General features: G+C 44.2%; 1 protein-coding gene across 6 annotated transcripts in view; it reads left to right on the forward strand.

Annotated features, from left to right (window-relative positions):
- Positions 1–7,411: 7,411 nt before the first annotated feature.
- Positions 7,412–25,263, forward strand: part of SLC4A10 (solute carrier family 4 member 10) — a 164,958-nt gene continuing 147,106 nt past the window's right edge. For 2 of the 6 annotated variants that reach the window (XM_081870942.1, XM_081870946.1), the window contains exon 1: positions 7,412–7,817. In XM_081870942.1, the coding sequence (XP_081727068.1) occupies positions 7,770–7,817 (48 nt within the window). In that variant the 5' untranslated portion in view covers positions 7,412–7,769. The remainder of the gene's footprint in view (positions 7,818–25,263) is intronic. The other 4 variants (XM_081870943.1, XM_081870947.1, XM_081870945.1 and 1 more) reach the window with 2 other exon arrangements.

Genomic DNA, 25,263 nt, shown 5'->3' on the forward strand with positions numbered 1-25,263 from the left:
AAAAAGGGATGCAGAAGATGTAAAAAGAATGGTCACGGTGAAGTCTAGGAAGGAAAGTGCAGTTAAAGAAAATTAGAGTATGGGGATGAAAGCTGGGCAATTTTCTTTTCCACATCCAGGGTTTTATACATCTATTTTTAAGATTTGGGGCACTACACAAATTGCACATACATTAGTCCTAGTTACAGGTAGGTAGCTGTGTTGGTCTGCCGTAGTTGAAACAAAAAAAAAAAAAAATTCCTTCCAGTAGCACCTTAGAGACCAACTAAGTTTGTTATTGGTATGAGCTTTCGTGTGCATGCACACTTCTTCAGATACCGCATGCACACAAAAGCTCATACCAATAACAAACTTAGTTGGTCTCTAAGGTGCTACTGGAAGGAATTTTTTTTTTTTTTTGCTTGTACATACATTGTGTTTTGTTAGCTCAGGGGTAGCCAATGAGACACACACTAGATGCTGCTGAACTCCAGTGCCAATCAGCTCCACCCCATATGGTCACTGTTGGGAGATATACTTCTGCAATATCTGCAAGGCACCACATTAGCCACCCCTGACTTAGCTGTTAGGAAAGCTAGTTCTGGTTGTTTGGGCACAAGCAATATTTCAAGAGTTCTTTATGTTACTAGCATATAAAAAGTTTTGTCTCAGTATTTCCACATATGTACACATTTGGAATTTAGTTTTTTGAAGTCATTGTTGTCATGTGTACCTGTGTTCTCAGACCCTCCAAGTGTCCCTATTTTCCAGGAACAGTCCTGGACTTACAGAAGCCGTCCTGGTTTCTGATTTGATCCCAGAATGTCCCGCTTTTCCGTAGGACATCCCTATTTTCACTGGAGAAATGTCAGAAGGTATGGAGTTATCTGATCCCCAAACCATTTGAAGGCAGCCTTATATAGGGAAGTTTTTTTATGTTTAATGTTTAATTACGTTTTTATATATGTTGGAAGCTGCCCAGAGTGGCTGGGGCAACCCAGTCAGATGGGTGGGATATAAATAGTTATAGTAACAACAACAACAACAACAACAACAACAACAACAACAACAACAACAACAACAGTAGTTATGGAATAGGACGTTCCTATTTTCATTAGAAGGTATGTATTCTAAAGCATGCTTGCATATTTAGTTTGTGGCATGCACGGAGAGCACCTTTGCAAGTCATGCTAAACTGCTCTGGGGTACAGTAAAGGTAAAGGTAAAGGGACCCCTGACCATTAGGTCCAGTCATGGCCGACTCTGGGGTTGCGGCGCTCATCTTGCTTTATTGGCTGAGGGAGCTGGCGTACAGCTTCCGGGTCATGTGGCCAGCATGACTAAGCTGCTTCTGGCGAACCAGAGCAGTGCATGGAAACGCCGTTTACCTTCCCACCCGAGCGGTACCTATTTATCTACTTGCACTTGACGTGCTTTCGAACTGCTAGGTTGGCAGGAGCTGGGACCGAGCAACGAGAGCTCACCCCGTTGTAGGGATTCGAACTGCCGACTTTCTGGTCAGCAAGTCCTAGGCTCTGTGGTTTAACCCACAGCGCCACCCATGTCCCTTTTGGGTACAGTAGTAAAAGCTATTATTCACTAAGAAATCACTGACCTAGATTTCAAATATGTCCTGTAATCAGCATAAAGAAAAATGTGTATGAACCAAATGGTACCATAAATCACATCCATGTCACTGATTCCCACATGACTATTGATGTGGTGCATTTAATTCCAAGTGGAAATGTCCGTTTGCAACAGACATTGGGCAAATGGGCCTATCTTTAAGCCTCTATAACAAAGATTCAAGTCAGCTATAAAGAACACACCCACACACCCACACCCACACACCACCCCAGTGGCTAATAATGTCAGTCTCTTTGGACAGTGTCGCAAATGTCACAGTTACTCTTAGTAAGGTCAAAGCACATGGCTGCATGGAACATGTATGAAATTAATACAGTAATTGGACCATATTAATCTAGGGTTTGAGAGATTATAATTTGCTTGCACTTTTAATTTATAATCTGTACTACTACCCCTTTAAGAACTATAGAATGTTTTCCACCAATCAGCTTTCAGTTTGCTTTCTCACTAAAAGTTCCAGCTCAGATATGAAGAAGCAGGCTGTTGCCTAGGAAAGCTCATTTTGTAATAAAAATCTTATTAAAAATTAGTCTCAAGGTGCTGTCAAACGCATTTATGACAGAAAACGAACATGGTTTTCACATTATGTTACAGTAATAGTTTCAGACTTACATAGGTTGCACAGCTTTTTGGCTTTATAGATACTTATGTTGATTGCATATGTTCAGCATGATGTTCATATTTACCACTTCAAACAATTTTATTTTAAAAATAAGGTGGCATACAATTTGAATCCTACAAAAGCCACAAAGAAAGAACAGGAAACAAAGAGGGTGCACGCTAAACTCTGGTGGGATAATTCCTAGAGGCTATAGGCAATAAAAGTGTTTGTGATTCGAGGACCCGCCACCTGCTTGAGGATAAGAAAGACACATGGACGCAGTATATTAGGAAAATGGGCTAAAAAAGGCCACAACTTTATTGATTACAGCATGTGAGAGGTATTGGCTTAGGCATTGGATAAAACAACAGAGCTTGACTCCATCCCCTCAGGAAGGGGTGAGACTAACAAGGGTTAACCACCAGTAGGAGGAGCCTTTTGATGCAAATACAACTGTAAGCTCCTTCTGATGTCACCGGGGTCGTGCCATGGCCCTAGCCACCAGCAAAGGCGTCGGACAGGATCCACAACCTCTGGATTCCTTTAACGGAATACCCATAAAGTGGAGGGGTAGGCGATGGCCACACCCTGCCCTCCAGTACACAAACATATCCCAGTGCCTAACCACCAATACCTAAAAGTTGTGATGATTTCCTATGAGGTAGGCAAAAAACCAAGTGGCTGGCGCCAATTTGCCAGTTGGATAAAAAGTCCTACCAGGCCCCTTGGACAACCAAGGCGACCAAGCACAGGTCCATAGTAAGGTCAAGAACCAAGCAATGAAGTAAAGGGAGGGTGGGTGGGTGATCTGTCGAAACCCAGCAGTGCAATGAGAGGGAAGCGCTGCCGTGGCCACATTTGACCAGCTTAACCCCACCTTTGAGCCTCCCCCCAATTGGTTGACTGCCAGGGGGCGTGGCGCGGCAGCAGGGACGGCTGTGCAGGGGCTGGAACGTCCCTGCCAAACGCGGGAAAGGGCTCCCGCTCACAACTCCTCCCCTCTGGAAGGAGGAGAGGCTTTAACAGCGTAATTCTAAGCCTACTCAGAAAGCATTTTCATTGAGTTCAATGGGACTTACTTCTAGGTAAATGGTTATAGGATTGAATCACAAATTGCCTTGCTTTTGAAAAAGAGGAAACACCGTTTCTTATGAATAGGAAAACTGGTGGTGATATGGGCTCTGGAAAATGGAACATAGCTATGGTTGCCTGTTTAAATTTCTTTTTTTGTATCAGAGCTGATTAAGGATGCTTCCAGCAGAACACAGTGGGAGTGAAAATAGAAGAGCAATGTGAGGGATGCAATCTGAGCATAACCACTGGATTGCTTAGTTCCTGTACATAATGTTATGTTCATTGCCTGATGACTGGAGCTGATCGAACACCACAGACGGAGGCTTCATGGTACCAGGAAAACCAGGGAAAGACTGCAACTGAGCACTGAAATCCTGGATTTGCAGATATGAAGAACAGGCAGCCCTGTTTAGGGAAGTGTTTAAATGACTGATGTTTTAATGTATTTTTAATCTCCTGTTGGAAGCCGCCCAGAGTGGCTGGGGAAACTCAGCCAGATGGGTGGGGTTAAAGTTGTTGTTGTTGTTGTTGTTGTTGTTGTTGTTGTTGTTGTTGTTGTTGTTGTTGTTAATCAATTCATGCAGCATGATCCTATGCAATCACAAGCAAGTCTCATGGAATTCAACAGGCTGTTTTTCATTCCCTCCCCCCATTTATTTATTCATTCATTTATTTTCATTTCCAAAATTACAGGAGAAATTTCTGATGTAGTTGTAATAATAATCCATAAGAATTCAAATGTAAGCCATAATGATCCCTGCAATAACAACCTGTCACATTCATCACATTCTAATCATTCCTAAATATTACAACATATGCCTTTAATGAGAAATAGACAAGCATGCTATTAAGTTTATGGATTACAGCCTTAATATTATTTTCCTAGTTGTAAGTGTCCCATTTGACGTAATTATCATTGGGCCTTCGTGAGGTATATCAGCTTGAATTTTGCACTTCTATAGGTACTTTCTGATTGTTTAGTTGCACAAAGTAAAGCACACACATTATTTCAATCATACATGTAAACCATTAGAAAAATAGGCATTGTTTTAAAAGATCGAGTGTTTTCTTTAAAATATTTAACAAGCCATGCCTTGGAAATGGTTGAAGATGTTGAAGATGTTGGCTGCCCTGCCAAGCCACTGCCCCATCCTGCCAACTGCTACTGTCCAGAGGATGGCATTCTCCCAAAATGGTGTCAGCCCCCCCCCCACATAGGTGTGTCCAGAATCATCTCTGTGTAGCTCCTGCTCTATGCTGAAGATCTACCTGTTTACCCTGGCCTTTGACAGCTGAGAGACAAAGAGAGATTTTAGGACCCGCCCTGTTCTTTTTGTAAATTGTTTTAACTGATAGGGACGCGGGTGGCACTGTGGGTTAAACCGCAGAGCCTAGGACTTGCTGATCAGAAGGTCAGCGGTTCGAATCCCTCCTCCTGCCAACCTAGCAGTTTGAAAGCACGTCAAAGTGCAAGTAGATAAATAGGTACCGCTTCAGTGGGAAGGTAAACGGCGTTTCCGTGTGCTGCTCTGGTTCGCCAGAAGTGGCTTAGTCATGCTGGCCACATGACCCGGAAGCTGTACGCTGGCTCCCTCGGCCAATAAAGCGAGATGAGTGCCACAACTCCAGAGTCCGTCACGACTGGACCTAATGGTCAGGGGTCCCTTTACCTTTACCTTTTAACTGATTTTAACATTGCATTCTTACATTGCTTAAACTCGCCCTGGGATCTTGTAGTGAAAGATGGGTAATAGGTCCAATAAATACATAACAACTTCTTCTTCCTCTTTTTCTTCTTCTTCTTCTTCATTAGATTTATATATCAGCCTTCATCATAAGATCTCAGGGTGGTTCACAGAATAAAATACAGGATAAAAACAAGTAAATAAGTAAACAAAATAGCAAAACAATATTGAAAACGCTAACTAAGCTTTGGGAAGGAATAGGGAGGACTCTAGGACCCCGTCAGAGCCTCATGGCACCATTTTATGGTTTGCCTCAGGTGTCAAAATGTCTTGGGCTGGCCCTCAGAGGAGTACAATAATATGTGGAGGGCTGCAAGTTCCACATTCCTGCTTCACAGGCTGACTGGTCTTTCAAGCTTCCAAACACGTGCTGTTACAAAGGAAATTCAAGTGAGAAAAATTAAAGATGGAGTAGACTTATCCCCCAAAATGTTGGAGTCACATGATTTGGTGCAAAGTGCGTGCTCTTCTTTGTTATGGTACATTTTCTGGGTCTGAATCTGGAATCTTGCAGTTTTGGCAACAATAGCATGTGTTGTGCCTTGAAATATAATTGCGTCACGGGGGCCACTAGGGGCGCATTGGAAGATGGCTGACAATAACATCTCTCCGACCCACACGAGGTAATTAAGAGGCTGTGATGGGAGTAAGCAGCCTCCCGGCCCCCCCAGGAGATGGAGGGACTGCCCTTGCCTGCTGTGCCCACATATACCACCCCCGAACTCTAGGGGGTGGGGGCACTAGGCAGAAAGCCCTTGTGTGGACTTCGGTTCTCCTGGACGCTGTCTCTGATTTGCGCCTCTAGCTGCAGCAACTTCAAAAGAAACAATTAGAAAGAAGCAAATGCACATATTTCAAGGAAGAATGGGGAGTAAAGACTGCTAATTGAAGAGATCTCTGATAAAGAAGACGGGTCGGATAAACAGGAATATATCATGAGAAGACACACCAAGGCTCGGTATGTCGGCAACGGGACTGGATGGTGGGGGGAACTTTCCTTTCTTTTATGTGGTTAACCACTAATCCCCCCCCCCAAGTCAGAAATGCCGCTTAAATGACCTAAGCTGGATGATTTAAGACTGTGTGGAGATAATTTTTAACCAAAAGCCTGTTTTAAGGAGATTGTGGAAAGTATAAGAGCTTTGGGATGACGCAGTAAAAAACAGCGTCGCCATTTTGGCAAGTTCTGTCGAAAGACTTATGTCTGGGAGGAGGAATGCATTTGTTTTCATACAGCGGGCGAACCTCCTCAGAGGGCAAAAGAAGGGGACAGATTTGCGAAGATTAATGATGGAAAGAGTGCTTTTATTTATGGAAGTGATGATACATGGAAACCATCTCGATAAGGTTATTGGACAAACGGAAAAATTCACACAGGATTACAATTTGTGTTTATCTGCTTAAGGAGATCATTAGAAGAGATCACAAAGAAAAATATATGAAAATAACAAGAGGGGGTGCAAAACTGAAAAGATCTAAAATTGAGAAGATCCATTTAGGGCGTCAAAGTTTGGCCTCGCTTAGTGCACCATATTACCAAAGATTGCCAAAGTCTGCCCTTGAGAGCAAGGTGGGTTATAAATGCACAAATCCATAAATAATTTCAGGGGTGCCAACTTGAATAAAATATTTGGGTGGCAGGCAGGGGCGCCGACTTATAAAAAATATTGGGGGGGCGGGGGCCCATACCGACTTATAAAAAATATTGGGGGGGCCCAAGACCTCCAAACCGCTGCTGCTGGGGGAACGAAAGGGGCGAGCCCCGGGCTGCCCCGACCTTAAGTGAACCTGTGAGGGCCCGCCCTTTGCGGCAGCCAATTGGCTGCCGCCGTGGGCGGTGAATATTAATGAGCTAGGGGGAATCCCTGCTTCTCGCGGGGCTGACGCCAGCCCCGCGAGATTGTTGATGGGTCGAGAGCCCGCAACCCCACCCCCTCTCTAGATCAGGAGTGGCTTTGTTTTAACTCATTACTGAATGCATTTTAAAAGGTAACTATCGTCAAACAAGGAAAATAAAAAATACCAACATAATTTTGTGATTTTACAAAGCATAATATAACTAATAATTTTCTTAAATTATTGGGGGGGCGGAGCCCCCCAAACGAATTTTTGAGGGGGCTCAGGCCCCCTCAGGCCCCATGGAGTCGTCGCCTATAGTGGCAGGTAATCCCCCCTTCCCATGACAGGGAACACCCACACCATTTGATCACATGATGGGGTGCCCCACATCATTTGAGTGGCAATGCCCATCAAATATTTTGTGTGTGTGTGTGTGTGTAAAAATGCTGCCATAATAGTCATCGACTTGGGCTGAATTGGGCGGGGTGGGGGAAGAGAAATTCCTCCTCCACTTCCACCTCCAGGATCCCGGAAGCCGGTCTCTCCACTTTTTACCTTTTTCCGTCCTGCAATCTGGGTTCCCACCGGCAGCCCTGGAGGCAGCCGCCGCCTCTCGGGGTGTGAGTGGGAGCCATGTGACTCGCCGGTGAGTCGGGGCGTGCGGCTGCCTCCTGCTTCAGAGCTACCTGATCCGAATACTAAGCAGAGAGAGGCGAGCGAGCGAGCGAGCGAGCGGCGCTGCCTCTGGTTGTGCCAGAGACACGCCGAAGGAAAGAGCAGCAGCAGCAGCAGCAGCCGCGGCCGCCACTGCAGAGAGCGAGCGAGAGAGCGAGGCGGCGAGGGCGCGCGCGCGCGCGAGGTGCCCGTTCCCAAGAGCGCAGAAGATGGAGATTAAAGACCAAGGGGCGCAAATGGAGCCGCTGCTGCCCACGGTAAGGAGCTGCGGATTGCGGAAGGCGATGGAGGGAGGGTTGCGGGGACGGCGGTGCCGCAAAGGCCAGTCGTCGCAACTGCGCGTGGATGATGCTCTACAGGCCGGCGACGCGGAGTTGGAGAGCCCTCTACTCGCCACGGCTGGGGAGGGGGGGGGACCCCGCGCTGGGCCCAGGCTGCGCCCGCAATGCTCTTCTTTGCTGCCTTCCAAGAGGAGAGAGGGGAAGGGGGAGAGGGAGGCCTACGGGGGTCGGAGAGGGGGGCGATCCTTTGGCCGGGTAAGGCGAGGAGTTGGTTGCATCCTGCAAGGAAGCTGCGGGTCCACGACTGCCTTCTCTCTCCCACACCTGTGATGTGGGCAGTTCCCCCTGCTCTCGCTCTCGCGCACAGGTTGGAGACAGCGGTGGTGGTGGTGATGAGGAGTCTCTCATTCTCTGCCTCTGGCACACTGGTTGCCTCATGAGAGTCCTGCAAGGCACGCGCAGGGGCGCACACAGGCAGTCTTCAGAGAATTTCTGTGTGCGTGTTCTCCCTCTCCTCTCTTTCTCTTGGGTTTCTTCTCTTCCTCTCTCTCTGGGTTTCTTCTCTCAGTCTCTCTCTCTCTCTCTCTCTCTCTCTCTCCCTCTTTCTCTCTCTCTCTCACACACACCACACAGATTGCCAGTGTGGTGCTCCCTCACTCACCAAGACTGGCTGTTGGGGTTCTCTTGCTCTCACACAGGTGTACATCTTAGGTTGAGTTTGCTGCTGGGGTTTTGATTCTCTCAGGCACAGGCCATCTGTTGAGGGGCTCTCTCCTGCACACCTGCATTGACTGGGGTTCCATCTCTCTTCCCCTCTCTCTCTCTCTCTCACACACACACGCACACAGCTGTGTGGTGGGGGATTCTCATGGTCAAGCACACAGTCTGGCTGGCTGGCTAACCATTGGGGTTCGTTCTCTTTAGCACACATGCATGGGCTGGCTGCTGGGGTTGTCTCTGCATGTCACACACATGCACACACACTGGCTCTTGGGATTCTCTCTCTCTCTCTCTCTCTCACACACACACACCACACACATGGATTAGCTCAAGGGTTTCTGCTCCCCTCAGTCACACATACAGACACACAATCAGAGCAGCTGTTGGGATGGTTGCTTGTCTCTCTTGTATACATACAAGATGCCTCTTTCTTTCTCTCATCCCTTGTGGGTGAAGGTTTTGTTCTTATAAGTTCTGTAGAACTTTAAATTGAGGTATGTCCCTTTTTCTATAGGCATAGGAGTATCCGTATAATTAGAGAGGAAGGCTCCCATGATAACACCTGAACATTCTCAAATCAATATGATTTAGCCCCCACAGTATGGAAAAATGGCATAGACAAGTAAGGCTTATAAGGTGTCCAACAACATTAAAAGTGCAGACCCATCTTTCTGACTCCTTTTGCACACCCATAACATACATTCAGTTCTCCTTTCCCCCCAGTTTAAATTCTCTCTTCAGAAAATGCAAGGGTATTACACTTTCTTACTCTTCATGATTTGATGGGAGGAAAGGGCTATATATTGAATAAAGATATCAGATGGTAAAGTTCTCACGTGGAAGACTATTTACATACATTTATTTAAGGGCAAGTTATTTCACACATGCTCACTGCAAGACGTTGTTTCCTTCACGGACCCTCTTCCCTAAAGAAAAATGGTTGCTGCCAGGCTGCTAAGGCTTGTGGAAGATAGTAGGTGGAAGAGGGAAGGGGGTGACTGCATCTGTGTATGAGTCAGTGTGTGTGTGAGAGGGAGGGAGAATTCTCATTAATTATTGTATATCCCTATCTGTAGGATGTGCAGATGTTTTCTACAGGTTTAATTCTTTGACCATGTACTTCATATGATGACTTCAACTGTAGTCTTCCATTTGACTTACTTCCGCAAGTGACCCGCTCTCTGTTTTGAGATCTCTGCTGTATTAACTTGATTTGCAGCCTTTGATGATAACAGATGGCTACATTCAACAGTTGTCACCAAGCCACACCATTGCTGCTTTCTCTTAACTTTTCCTTGGGGCAATATGGGAAGAACAGTGACAGATTACATGGTTTGCTGTGCTCATTGTTTGAACCAGCGGGCAAACCAGGAGATAAAACCAGAGACAACATGGGGATGGTAGTAATAATGGCCTGCCGTACAGGACTAATAAAAAGATTACCGAGATAAATGCATGCAAAGTGCTTTTAAAACTTTCAAGTGCAGCATGAATGTTGACAGTTACAGAGTGGCAGCACAGTAACATCACCCAAGGAGGTGATGCAATTCAGTGAATTTCCTTTTTAAAAAATCAGACAGCCATGGGATCAAAACCCTCCAGTGTAACAGAAAAACCGAGGCATTTACGAAGGAGTTCATATGCCGTGAAACATGAAAGTTGTAAGTTAAAGCATCTGTGTTTGCTGCTTATTTCAGGGACGGGGAACCTGTGGCTCTCCAGATGTGGTTGTACTGCAGCTCCCATCATGCAACTAAACAACATCTGGAGGGTCACAGCTTCCCCATCCTTGATTCACAGGATGCAGAAATTATATGTTGCGCTCCCTTACAAGTTAGCTTCTAGAGCCCACACTCCCCCTTTTGACGGAGGTGGGGGGGGGGGTGGCTCAAAAAGCAATTGGAGCAAGTGCCGGCTTCATCATGAGGCCATGAGGCCAGCAAGAGAAAGGAGGAGGCAAGCAAGCCATCCGTTTGTGAGTAAACACGCAGAGGCCTCTGCAACAGATTGATCCTCCTCTAAATGAATGAAAGAAATATCTAGGATTTGCAAAGATTTCCCAACCTGGGGGTTGACAAACCAATGACATGTGTGGGTACAGGGAGGCTAAAAAAGCACAACACAAGCAGCCATAGGGTAGGCATTGGGACATGGTGCAAATGTTAAGGGGGGTTGCCTTAACGTTTCCATGCTTTCAGGACATGAGTGAATTTGTAAATTTCCAAATATTGGTTTTTTGATCCTAGAATGGAGTAACTGTATGACAAGGGATCGCTGGCATTCCTGGGCCTTTCCCATCCACTCCAGAATTCATGAAAAGCAGTGGTTAGGATGATGATTCTCAGCTAGAGGTAGACAACTGGGAACCAAGGATGGTCACAGAGATGTTTTCATCGGGTTCCCAGCATATCCCCAGAACATCCCCTTTGTTGTTAGTCATTTTCAGCAAGTTGGGCCAAGACCACAAGCAAAGGAGTCTGTAAGCTGCTCGTCCCCTCAGTGTGAACAGCTCTGGTGAGAGTGCAAACTTTTAAGTGATTTAAGGCCCTTAAAGTGAAAGCGCCTTGCACTTTGTACATAAGGAGTGAAGTTAGTGTCTTAAGTGAGTGTACTGCATCGTAAGACAAGAACTCTGCTAAAGCCTCTTTTACTGTTCACGCTGGAGAAGAAGGCATTGGAGTCCTTTTCCTCTGACTGCCATCATGGAATGGAGACAGTTGGCAACGAAAACAATTTTTGCCTTTCATTGTTCAATTTAAAATATATCCCGCCCGCCACAGTGGCAAGGCAGCAGATATAGACGCACCACTATCTCAAGTTGGCTGGAGGTGATCTGTATTAATCCCCACACCTTACTTTTTTACTTGAAATGACCCATTAACATTTTGTGGCTGTTTCCTGTCAGGCAAAAGCTCCATAGCAACCCTTTCAAGTGAATAAGGTTTTACTTGCTTGCTGTGCATATCTGGAAGGAGGTTTCAAAATACCTGTTGCTGCGCTATGGTCAGTATTGTGCTCTCATGCAGGCAGCTTGCTTGGAGAATCCTTAATGCAAGATGTTTTCTTTCTTTCTCTCTTTTAACAGCCAGTGTGGTGCAGTGATTAGAGTGTCAGACTAGGACAGGGGTAGCCAAAGTAAGGCTCAGGAGGCGGATGCGGCCCAATCGCCTTCTCAATCTGGCCTGTGGATGGTCTGTTAATCAGCGTGTTTTTACATGAGTAAAATGTGTCCTTTTATTTAAAATGCATCTCTAGGTTATTTGTGGGGCCTGCCTGGTGTTTTTACATGAGTAGAATGTGTCCTTTTATTTAAAATGCATCTGTGGGTTATTTGTGGGGCATAGGAATTTGTTCATTATTTCCGCCCCAAAATATAGTCTGGCCCACCACCGTCTGAGGGACGGTAGACCGGGCCATGGCTGAAAAAACTTGCTGACCCCTAGACTAGGAGCTGGAAAGCCAGGGTTCAAATCCCTACTGGGTCATGAAACTTACTGGGTGACCTTGGGCCAGTCACTGCCTCTCAGCTTAACCTACCTCACAGGTAGTGGGGATTAATTGAGGAGAGGGAGAACCATATACACAGCCTTGCACTCCTGTAGTGGGGGGAGGGGAGGCGGGACGTACAACATACTAAATAAATATATAAATAAGATTGCTGGGGCCTATGATCTCATTGCAAATATGTCCAACTTAAATTTTACAAAGCCGTAAGAACCTCTGGGGGATGCGGGTGGCACTGTGGGTCAAACCACAGAGCCTAGGACTTGCCGATCAGAAGGTCGGCAGTTCGAATCCCCGCGACCAGGTGAGCTCCCATTGCTCGGTCCCTGCTCTTGCCAACATAGCAGTTCAAAAGCATGTCAAAGTGCAAGTAGATAAATAGGTACCGCTCCAGCAGGAAGGTAAACGGCATTTCCGTGTGCTGCTCTGGTTCGCCAGAAGCGGCTTAGTCATGCTGGCCACATGACCCGGAAGCTGTATGCCGGCTCCCTTGGCCAATAAAGTGAGATGAGCGCCGCAACCCCAGAGTCGGTCAAGACTGGACCTAATGGTCAGGGGTCCCTTTACTTTTAAGAGCCTCTGGAAATCATGAGTAAGCTTAGCAGTCAAGGAAAGGTCCTCTTGTGAATCTTGAATGGGCTAAGTTGCAGGAAGCAAAGAGTAAGAATAAATGGACCGTTCTACAAAGGGTTGTTCTTGGGACCTGTGCTTTTTAACACTTTCATAAACAAGATGAGTTTGGAGTGAACAGTGAGGTGGCTCTTCTGATGATGCTCAAAAGTCCACACTTCACACCTTCTACACTCCTCTTGTTGCTGCACCAGAAAGGAAGCAAAGCAGAGGCTGATTTGTCATTAAGTTTAAATCCGGGCTTATGGTTTGTTTGTCCCCCCCCCCCAGTAATGCATTGTCAGTTAAGAACAAACCTTGGGACTTTTGAGTGGCTGGTTTATGTTAAAGCATAGTCTTAACTATGGTTTAACATGACACCTAAACCAGACCAGACAATTTTCGAAAACATAAAATTGGTGACCCGGTAGCAGATAGGTACATACATACCTATAAATTTTCTTACATACACATTTTACGTATCTGTGGTATTTTTTGTTCCCAGTGTATGAGATATTTTTGCAATTGTGGTTGCACCAATTTACATACACATGGGCTCAATAATATGTTAATAAACATGTATTCTGCTTTTTTTGTTACATAAATATCCAAAGCAGCTAACAAAATACATAAAAATCCAAAATCAGCAAAGTATCACATCATAACAAAACATAACCGCAAAAATTACCAGAGACAATCCGGCACATGAGTCTTTCTTCCCTCTTACCTACAAAGCAATGTCAGATCATATTCCATTTTGAATCAATTTCCCCCTGATCATGAGATGATGAAAGGCAAGGAGCAGAGGGGACGAAAAGGGGTTTTTCAAGAGAGAGAGAGAGTTGCAGAGGCTAAGTAAAAAAAGAAAGAAAATGTCTTGTCCTGTGTACCTGCCTGCTTTCATCTTAGAAGAACTGGATTAGTTCAAAGATCTATATAGTCCCAAATCAAGTACCCCCAGCAACTGGTACTCAGGATCATTTTTTCTCTTGATTCCAGAGATATATTTATATATCATTCATTCAAGAGTCCCTTCATTCAAGAGTCCCAGGGAGTCAAATTGATCACAGTTAATAACAGAACTTTTAAACAAACCAAACAGCATCAGAAAATTAATAATCACAAATAAAATTGACAGCGGAAGTGAAAGTTGATTGTGATCCAGTGATTCCCCTTCTAGTCCATTCATTTGTTTAATTCCCTTTTCAAACAACCCAGAGCTCAGAAATTGCTCGTGCTAATGAAATTCCTTGTTGCAGAACGCGCCTAGAACAATGGGAGTTTCGAACGCTGGCTCTAAACTATTATTTGTCTAAATAAACCAAGATCAAACTGTGATTTCTGTGCCTGGCTTGTTTGGATAAAATAAAATAGTTAACTGCAGTCAAGGTCCTCAAGATGTGCACTCCAGCACTGGAGAGGCTGGTCACACAGATCTTAAAGCTCTTTGAAGAACTATTTCTTTTGAAGGAACACAACATCTAGAAAATGGCAGGGCATTGATTCTTGTTAGAGGATCAAATGCTCTTGCAGCGGAAAGGAAAAACTACACAAGGTGAGTTAGTGGGCTGCAAGCAGTTTCCCCCTTCGCTTGCTAATTATGAAGAGCATATTCCCCCTTAGTGATATTATGGCATCTAAGGGAAATAACAGGAAGACTGAAGCTCCTGTAATTTGAAGTGCATCTGCCAAGAATTTGCAGACACCAGCCTCTTCCCCTAGCTGGTGCAGCGGAGGCTGACAAAGATACTAATGCTATGTTGATTCTTAAAGCGATTAAAGCCACAGGAGTCTATTGAAGACTCTGTTGATCAGCTTCAAGACTCTGTTGAAAAAATTGCTCTTCAACTCAGAAGATCTAACTTGAGGACACCGCTGCAGCTCATAAGGCAGCACTACAAAAGCCTATCATTTTTCTTAGGCTAACTAATGGCTAGAACAGGGGTCAGCAACCTTTTTCAGCCGTGGGCCGGTCCACCGTCCCTCAGACCATGTGGTGGGTCGGACTATATTTTTTTTAAAAAATATGAATGAATTCCTATGCCCCACAAATAACCCACAGATGCATTTTAAATAAAAGGACACATTCTACTCATGTAAAAATATGCTGATTCCTGGACCATCCATGGGCCAGAATGAGAAGGCAAATGGGCCACATCTTGGTTAGAATAAGAGAACTTGAAAGCCATCCCCTTAGATCCAATCTCAGAATCCCTGGCATCCCTGATAATATTAGTGAGCAAAGTCAGCCTGTTCACTTTGTTGAGGATATTTTATGAGAGGCGCTAACATTACCGGAAGATTACTAGCTGGATATAGAGAGAGCTCATTGTGTGTAAGCTCCTTCTCTGTGACCCACTTCATTGGGAAAATTTTGAGGTTAAAGGGTTTCTGCTAGAGCATTCTGGACAGAAGGGGAAACTTCAACGAGGGAAGAGAACAGCACCGTATCTTACACAAAACAGATGTCCCACCAGCAGAAAACTTTCCACAGAACACGCCTACTTCCGAGAGAGAAAAATATTATTTATTTTGTAAAATTTCTTGCATTTTGTGTGGGTAATCAACAGCATTCATCTTACAAGGCAGGAGACCCTGACAAACATCTTCCTGGAATAAATCCAGTGCTGGCCTCAACAAGGGCACAGTGAGACACTTGAGCGTTCCCAAGTAATTTCTTCTATTCTGTCTATGCTGGATTTTAGACATCTGAAGTGTCTACAGCTTACCTTTGTTGCTATGGTGTAGCTGGAGTGAAATTTTGACTGAGAGCTCATCCTTAACTTGGAACTTTTTCATTGCTGTTTCCTGACATTCTTACCTGCTTTTTGTACTTCCACCATATGAGAAAAATACATGTCTCTATTTTGATGTTCATCCTGGACTGCTATTGTGCATATCAGGCATGCCCAAAGTCCATTTCAGGGCCTAATCCGGTTTAATCCTGTGGTAATACCCTGAAAAAACACATACATACATATGCATACATATGAAGGCGTTAAATTTTATTACAGTGGTACCTCAGGTTAAGAACTTAATTCGTTCTGGAGGTACGTTCTTAACCTGAAACTGTTCTTAACCTGAGGTACCACTTTAGCTAATGGGGCCTCCTGCTGCCACTGCACGATTTCTGTTCTCATCCTGAAGCAAAGTTCTTAATCTGAAGCACTATTTCTGGGTTAGTGGAGTCTGTAACCTGAAGCGTATGCAACCTGAAGCGTCTGTAACCTGAGGTACCCCTGTACATGGAATTGTAAGGGCTTGGGCTCTTGTAACTAAAGAAAACAGGTGCTTTCTAAACTTAAAAATATCAAAAGCTGATGTGGCAAGAGGCACATCTGTTTATGGATGATAAAATAGACACGTTGTGAAGACTGAGTAGAGGTAGTCTATGCTGATGATTCTAAGGATGCAAGAGTGCCAACTTGAATAAAATACTGGAGGTGGGGCAAGTAAACCCCACCCCAGATAATTGACCACAAGACATGGTGCACTCACTATTTGAATGGCAATGCCCATCAACTTAGAGGAGGCCTGGCCCCCTCAAATAATTTATTGGGGTGGGCAAAGGAACCTTGGCCTCTACAAGTTGGCTTCTATGTAAAGATGTGGCTATAGTTACGTATAAAATGCACCTCTTGTAGTGTTACAAGCAGCAGTTGTTCCAGGTGAGTGATGCCTTATTTTGTTGGCAAAAGACCTTGGATATGATAACTGCTATAGTGAATGTTAATGGTCCGAATTTGGACTCTGTTTCAAGAGTGATTGAGATACTTGTGTGATATGACTTATGAGCATCTGGTAATTGAGAGAGATTATAACGATGTTCTTGACCCAGTTTTAAACAGGGATACTCCTTTCCATAAAATCCAGTCTTCAGTAAGGTCAATGCTAAAGGCATATATGTCTGAATTTGGATTGACGGTTGTTTGGCATATGCTACACCCAACAGAATGTGACTTTTCTTTCATCAGTACATGAAGGATGTTTTCTGTTAAGATTACTTTTGGTTTCTTCTTCCCTACTTCAGTATGTAGCCGCATGTCATATTGATACAATTGCTATTTCGGATCATGCTCCAGTGTCTCTTGCTGTGCAGTTAACTGATGTGGCAAGAACATCTGGCTCTTGGCGTTCAAATGTGGTGTTGTTCTGGAGTGTCTCAAGGAGTTGGGAGTCGAGGGTGCTACTTATAGCATGGGTAGGCAGCCGAAGGCCCGGGGGCCAGATCTGGCCCAGTCGCCTTCTAAATCCAGCCTGCGGACGGTCCAGGAATCAGCATGTTTTTACATGAGTAGAATGTGCCCTTTTATTTAAAATGCATCTCTGGGTTATTTGTGGGGCCTGCGTGGTTCTGCATGAGTAGAATGTGCCCTTTTATTTAAAATGCATCTCTGGGTTATTTGTGGGGCCTGCCTGGTGTTTCTGCATGAGTAGAATGTGTGCTTTTATTTAAATCTCTGGGTTATTTGTGGGGCATAGGAATTTGTTCATTCCCCCCTCCCAAAAATATAGTCCGTCCCCCCACATGGTCTGAGGAACAGTGGAGCATCCCCCTGCTGAAAATGTTTGCTGACCCCTGACTTATAGGGTCTCTGCCAGAACATAGGACGGGGAGATTATAGCTCTGCTGCATTGCTTTTGTGTGGTAAAGGTAAAGGTAAAGGGGCAGGGACCCCTGACCATTAGGTCCAGTCATGGACAACTCTGGGGTTGCCGCACTCATCTTGCTTTATTGGCCGAGGGAGCCGGCGTATAGCTTCCGGGTCATGTGGCCAGCATAACTAAGCCACTTCTGGCGAACCAGAGCAGTGCATGAAAACGCCTTTTACCTTCCCGCCAGAGTGGTACCTATCTACCTACTTGCACTTGACGTGCTTCCGAACTGCTAGGTTGGCAGGAGCAGGGACCGAGCAACGGGAGCTCACCCTGTCGCGGGGATTTAAACCGCCGACCTTCTGATTGGCAAGCCGTAGGCTCCAAAGGTCTCTTCTGTCTCCTGTGCTATTTAACACCTGTCTGGCACTGCTGGGAACTGTCATCCAGGGATTTGGAGCATCATTTCATCAGTATGCTAATGATATGCAGAATCAGGAGATGCTGTGAAGACAGGTGTCTGAAGGCAATGATGGACTGGATGGGGGCCAATAAACTGAAGTTGAATCCTGATAAGATGGCAATGCTGTCAGTGGGTGGTTCCCATGTCTGGGAATTAGGTGTATGACCTATTCTGGGAGAGGTTGCAGCTCCCTGACAGATCAGTTTTGTAGTTTTATAAGGCAGGGTGGCCAATGTGATGCCCTCCAGATGTTGGTGGACTCCAACTCCCATATTCTCTGACCATTAGTAATAATATGAATCAGATCAATGCCTCACCCAGTCCAGCACCCAGTTTGCCACAATGGCTACTGTTCTTCCCCTGCAGTTGCTAGTAAGTGGCATCCAGCCTCCGAACATGGGAGTCTTCCATCATGACTTCAACCACTAATACCTTTGAAAGCCATCTAAGATGTAGGTGCAGTTGCTGTCACAACATCATGCAGCCTCCATCAATTTAGTATGCACTGTGTGAAGCAGCACCTTCCTTTGTCTGTTTTCAATCTTCTCCTGCCCATCAGTTTAATTAAATATCCCCAGATTTAGGCTTATTAGAAAAAGAGACAAGCTTCTCTAGGCCCTCAGTCTCTTCATATGCTGGTGATGTGCCAACCGTAGGGTGCTGCTGAGCTTACAATATTTGGAATTAATTCCTGTAAAAAGAACCTGCAGCGTCGCAAGTCTTCACCAAGAGAAATAACAGGAACGAATGCCCTGTATGAAATTTCACGATGCAAGTCAAATTTGATCATATTTTCATTTTGATTTGAATACTTATCCAGTATATCTGGGTATAAACTACAGATTCTTTTTGCAGTTATCTGATTCTCCTTCCCCACTTTCCTGCTTAGTTTCCTTGAATACCTGTTTTGTTCAGTTAGACTAATGAAATAAAAAATTAGAAACAGCTGGGGGGAGGCGGGATAGAGGGAAGGAGAGGGAGAAAGAAGTCGTATTTCAAAGTGGCTTTTGTCTTTCTAATCATTTCAGTTCTTAAGATCAGGAAATGACCTCAGAGTGATTTATGTTCAGTGGGGAAGGCATCCTAGTCATATGATCTTAAATAAGTAACCATTATTTTTGGCTGAAATGTGTCTGTTTGGAAAAGTGTTTTGAGCATGTAATAATATTGATAGTTCTCAAATATAATAATGGCCTATCTTGTTGGAATAATAAAGTACAATATCAAATTAAATTATACTCTTTATTTGGGGACACATAGAAGATGCAGTATAGGACAATGTGATTAAATATAGTCAACTTTGTTCTGGCAAGATCCATTTATAATGTGGAAGAATTGGAATATTAATCTAATATTTTCCTTCTTCTTATTTGTATTCACGAAGAGCAGAATAATAATTGTAGAAGTGCCAGATTGGCTCTGCCAGTGTGTTTGCACTGCACTGACAGCACCACCACTCCTGTTCTCTGTCTCGCCATTCCAGTGAGAGGCAATGACTCATTTGCCAGGAGGTCAGTTAAGTGCCTCCACTCCACAGCTGTCCACGACTGTTTAAGCCTGATGGCTTTAGTTCTTGGCCAAAGAAATAGTTTGGGGCTTAGCTTTCGTCAACCCATTCAGAATAATAATAATAATAATAATAAAAATAGCAAGGGAAAGAATAACTTTAGACTTGTTTTTGCCCAAATTTTTGCAGGCTGATTCTGCCTCTTCCTGTCTTTGACATAGCACAAGCAGAAGCAACCCTTGCATTATGTGAGATAGGAAAAATAGAGCAAAGCTGAAAAGTGATTGGAGACCAGCTCCCAGCAAAGGCAAAATAATTCCCTTGCACTGGTGCTGGGCATTGTCGTCGTGATCCTGTACTGCACAGAATATATTAAGAATCTTAAGAGATTATTCTCTGTGGAAGGCTTTCTTCTCTTGTATTCTCTTCTCCATGTGAAATATGTACACTCTTATTTCAGGCACCACCCCAAATTATGGTTTTCTTATGCCAAGCACAGTTAAGAACCCACAGCATGGTTTGAAGTTCCAGACGTACGGCAAGTAATCTGTAGTTTAGAGGTGCTTGTCTGCTTCCATCTGATCAGCACACAGCTTCATAAATCTGCTTCTGTCTCCATGGTGTAGCAGTCTCTGTAGGTGGAGCAGTGGCCCTAGCTAGCTTTCTGGTAGTTTGTGAATTCCAGCATGAGCGCAAACCACAGCTTGCAGAATTTATGTTTGCAAACCAGCTTCAAACTGTGTGGTTCAATATCCTGTTTTGCAAGCCATGGCCTGTAAATTGGCATAGCTTCAGACATGACACCAAATGATGGTTAAGGAAAGACCATAGCTCAGTGATGGCAGAGTACATGCTGTGAATGTATAAGTGTCTCAGGTTGAATTCATGACTTCTCTAGGTAAGACTGGGAATAGGCCCTGGACAGCTACTTCCAGCCAAGAACAATTTGGGGATGGGGAAACCTGTGATCCTTCTGACATTGTTGGACTCCCAATTCCTATCAGCACCAGTTACAGATGATGAGACACGACAGCATCTGAAGTGCTACAGATTCCTTATTCCTGGAGTAGACATCACTGAGATCAATGGACCAATGGTCTAATTCAGGACAATGCTTCATGTTTGCAATTTAGCTTTATGTCTGAGTACAACAACTGCCTCATATAGTCAGCATTGTGCAAATAGTTGTTTATGAAGCACTGGAAGAAATGCTGCCAGCAATTGCAGTTTGGGAAGGATGTTCAGAAGTCTCTAGCACACTAATCTATGCACAGAGAGACTTAACTGCAGTAGTTTCCTTGCATAGTCAGCAAAACTTTCAGAAAACAATGCTAGGAGCAGGAGATAGGCATCACACAGGGATTTATTTTTAAGAAGAGCGTATGCCAGAAGAGAAATGACAATAGGCTATGAGAGATGGATCATGACCATTAAATGTTGAAAAGTACCCAAAGAAGCCTCTGGTAGGAGGCTGCTCAGTGCATCTCTGTATGAGTCATTGTTCTCTCCCTGCAGGCTTAAATTACTGAGTTTGTTTGGCCTGCAATGTAATTGTTTGTGGGGGGTTTATAGCTCAAGTCTCAGAAATTTGGGAAACACTGAAGGTTGACTTAAGTAAAATGTCACACTGCTTTCAGCATCTCATTTACACCACAGTAAAGTAGTTTCGATAAATTGATGCATTCATGGTGATGGAGAATGGTCATTTGCATACCCGCCAATTGGAAAAAGTGGAACACCCTGTTTTTTCATGTGAGATTGCAGAAGCCATTTTGAGTGCTGCATTCTTGCCTTGAAAGAAACACATTTTTCAGGGCAAGATCGTGGTCTGGGTCCCGGAAGATGCACATCCCATTTTTTTTTTATCTGCAAAAGTTGGATAGTATGCATTTGAGTGAGTGTGTGAGTGTGTGCATGAGCCTTCGTCTTCTCAGTTTGTGATCCTTTTCTTGAAGAAACAGAATAGAAAAAGGAAGAGAAAATTAGCTTCAGTTTGTGTATGCATGCACACACAAGTATGTGCATGTAGCGGGGCTTAGCAAGATTATGATTTCACGATACCATCATAATGCTGAGATGCTACCTCAGAGTAGGGAATTAGTCAATGTGATTTCCATAGCTCTTAGGCTAAGGATGTGCTGACCTGACAGGCATTTGCAAAAGTTTGTGGAATGGTCATGCAAACCAGGGGCAAATGGTTGAGCAAGACTATTTTCTTTCAACATTTCCTCTTATGTCCAGTTTCTCACAGACTCAAAAAAAAAAAAAAAAATCCTGCTGGGGTGTGTAGATCCCCATTCACATGTTGCATTCCTTGAGCTGCTATAACATCCCTTCTTTCTGTGTGGGTCTTAGAACTAGAGTCCTTACTTGGGCTTCCATGTCTCAACTGTTCCTGCTCCCACAAGAGGCAGGTAGGTTTATAAACAGCTTATCCTGATTACAAACTCACATAGCAACCTTCCTTTCCTGTAGTTAAGCTGAACAACTCAGGCCACCTTCCACTTGCTCCAACATACACACTGAGATGGAACAATTGAGAGCAACACCCCGTGGGACTAAACCACACCAGGAAAGTATGGGGGGGGGGGGAGGGAACCAGACTGTTCCATTACAGTTCCCTCGAAAATGCATCCAACCACAGTTGTCATTCATTCCAGACTACGCAGCATCTGTTAATTTGAAAGCATTATCACAAATCCTCTTGGCTACCTCACACACATTGCACTGCTAATTCATAGGGGAAGGAGAAGGCGAAAGGTGTCTGCTTTTTTATATCTAGTGTGACATGCAATAATGGTTAAGTAATAAGAAGTGTGATAGACGTGCTCTTCCCACGTGTGTCTATTCCTTCTATCTGGTGAGGAGTTTTTAGGTGTTTCCTTCATATCAGCTGTACAGTAGCAGCCTCTCTGACAAGACTGATCATTGTAATCTTCTGCGTGCTTATTTGTTCAGTAGAATTCACTTCTGAGTAAACACGCATAGGATTGCACAGTAAATGCATCTTTTAAACATGGTTGAGTGTATGCAGTCTGCTGCACCCATTGTCAATACTGTCAGCCGTATGCAGCCAAACATGGAGTTATGAATGTAAGTCCTAGGATTGGTTCTAGAGTCAGGACTGTTGGGGCAGATCCCACAGGAGGGCTTGTGTATGCTCCTGGACTCCATCTCCCATCAGGCCCAGCCAGCACGGCCAATAGTCAAGGATGATGGGAGTTGTAATCCAACAACATCGGGAGGACCACAGCCCCCCACCCCTGATTTACACAGAGCTTAGGAAGCAAGAAACATGCAAATGTAGTAGAGGGTCAATCTGGAAGGCAGAATTTATCACAGGCCAGGGTCAAAGCCAAAGAGTGCTGTCTTACAAGGAGCCTGGAGAGATGCATGTGCCGTGATTCTTGTAAAATTTATCTGAGGGAACCAGCTGGAGGGAACCAGAGCATATCTGGAGGAGAGTGGGGAGTCCACCTGTACCAAAAGAGGGTAGTTACCTGAGCAGGGATGGGGAACCTGTAACCCTCCAGATCTTGTTGTGAGGTGTGAAGGCCGCTCCCTGCAAGGCCCTTTCCACCTGGCCTAGGGGGCGAGGCCCACACTGACCCAGCCCTACTGAAGAAGCTCCTCATGAAGCCGGAGAAACAATGCCTGGCTATTGTTTTATTGATTTAATATGGTGTACACTGCTTTGAGGTTTTTATTAAAAAAATATAAAGTGGTATAGAAATTTAAATAAAATAAAGTAAATATTTTTGGATTACAACACCCATCATCACTAATCATTGACCATGCTGGCTGGGGCTTATGGAAGCAGCACCCACACAAGATCTGGAGAGTCATAGATTCCCCATTGATGGGTTGGAGAATTATAATGCAATACAGTGGTACCTCAGGTTACATACGCTTCAGGTTACATACGCTTCAGTTTACAGACTCCACTAACCCAGAAATAGTACCTCGGGTTAAGAACTTTGCTTCAGGATGAGAACAGAAATCGTGCTCTGGTGGCGCAGCGGCAGCAGGAGGCCTCATTAGCTAAAGTGGTGCTTCAGGTTAAGAACAGTTTCAGGTTAAGAACGGACCTCCGGAACGAATTAAGTACTTAACCCGAGGTACCACTGTAGTTGCTCTTATCATGCTATGTCTTATGTACAGTTTCTCAGCAAGGTGGTAGAGTGAGTGCTGTGAGTAAGGTGTTTTGAAACAAACCTGAAATATGTTTTGGTTGCTTTGCTTCATATTTTTCCCTCCTCTCTACACTGACCTGAAAGAACCCAGTTAGCTTTGAGTCCAACTGCAAATTCTGCCAACTTGTATGATTTCTATTGAAACATAATGTTTTTTTCATAAACGTTTAATTTGATCTATAAACTTTAGAAAACTGCACTGCTCTTTGGATGGCAGTACCAACTTGCTTGTGATTTACATGTATCAGGTGCTAAATACTGAATGCAAATTCAAATTTAATAGCTGACTGTGTATAATTAGCTAAATTCATAAATACCAGATGACAGGTTCTGTACTCTTCAGTGCAAAGTTTGCATTTTTAAACAGCACTTTAGATCCAAGTTCTCGTCATGTAGGTTTGTGTAACTATGTGAAATTTGCAAATTGTTCTGAACATTCAGTTCAGCTGTTCCCCAGCTGATGCTGTTTACTCTGGAAGTCCTATTGAATTCAATATGTTAAAAAAACTCATCAATTCACAAATGATATCAAGTTATAAGCAAGACACTGAAAAAAGTTCAAATCTAAGTTGTAATATAAATACTGTCAAAAGCTTTTTGTTACTTAACCTCCCATGTTTTTCTTGAGACACTTTAGTTAAATAATTGTGAGCTATAATTTATTTTTTTCCTGTTTTTTGTTTTAAAGAGTTCAAAACTTTACCGGGAACTAAACTGCAATTGTTTTTGGCTAATGCCTGTGTTAGAACTTTGCCTTTTTATAAAAGGTTACATGCAATTTGATAGAATTTGTAAATTGATAGGTTGTTTTTGTCTTGTTTTTATTGTATCTTCTCTTTTTGTGCTTGTGTGTTTGAATGCGCAGACATGATCCTGCTGTGCTTTGTAATAAAGCTATTTCCCCCTCCTTCCCAAGTGCGGAGGAAACAGGATGTCCAGGGAGGTGTGCTGTCTTCGAAGTGCAAAGATTCACAATGTGACAGAGAAGTTGCCAAGTCTTATAAAACCCATTGACTGCTACCCCTTTCTTCTGATTCATGTGGGTACAAATAATACTGCCACACACAAACTTCAGTGAATAGCATAGGACTGTGAGACTCTGGGCAGGGAGCTGAAGAGCCTTGGGGCACAGGTGGTCTTTTCATCACCCCTTTCTGTTTAAGGTCACGCCCCAGGAAGAAAGAAAAACATACACAGGTGATGTCATCATGAAGGGTTTCACTTCTTGGATCATGCCCCCTGCTTCCTTGAGGAAGGACTTCTGGCAAGAGATGGACTATACAGTGGTTGGCAAGAATCTGTTTGTGAAGAGTTCCACAAACCTGATCAGGAGAACTTTAAGCTAGATCTTGAGGTGGAGGAAGAGAACGTTACAGACAACAAAAGAACACAGGAAACTGAGGTGGTACTCCAGAAACCTGCTAAAGAGCAAAAAACTACAAGAAGGAAGCAGTTGGAGAGAATAAATCAAGGTTTCACTTGTCTCTATACAGATGCACATAGTATTGGAAACAAGCAAGACGAATTGGAGCTTTTAGTACAGGATGGCAAATATGACCTGGTAGGCATTACTGAAACCTGGTGGGTATAACCTGTTCAAAAGGAATAGACCAAACAGGGAGGGAGGAGGAGTAGCCTTTTCTGCTGGGAGGAGCACAGAGAAAAGAGATGCCATGGTGCATCTGCAAGCAGCACAACCGGATACCTTCATCTGCCCCAGCTGCAATGAAACATGTCTCTCCCATCAGCCATATCAGGCCTTGTAACCTTCCAACAGTTGGATGCCAACCAACCAACCATGGGGGATTCTGATTTGGTTTGAGCTCCTCT

Source organism: Podarcis erhardii, assembly GCF_964252035.2.
Source record: "Podarcis erhardii genome assembly, chromosome: 1".
In the NCBI taxonomy this organism is placed as follows: domain Eukaryota; kingdom Metazoa; phylum Chordata; class Lepidosauria; order Squamata; family Lacertidae; genus Podarcis; species Podarcis erhardii.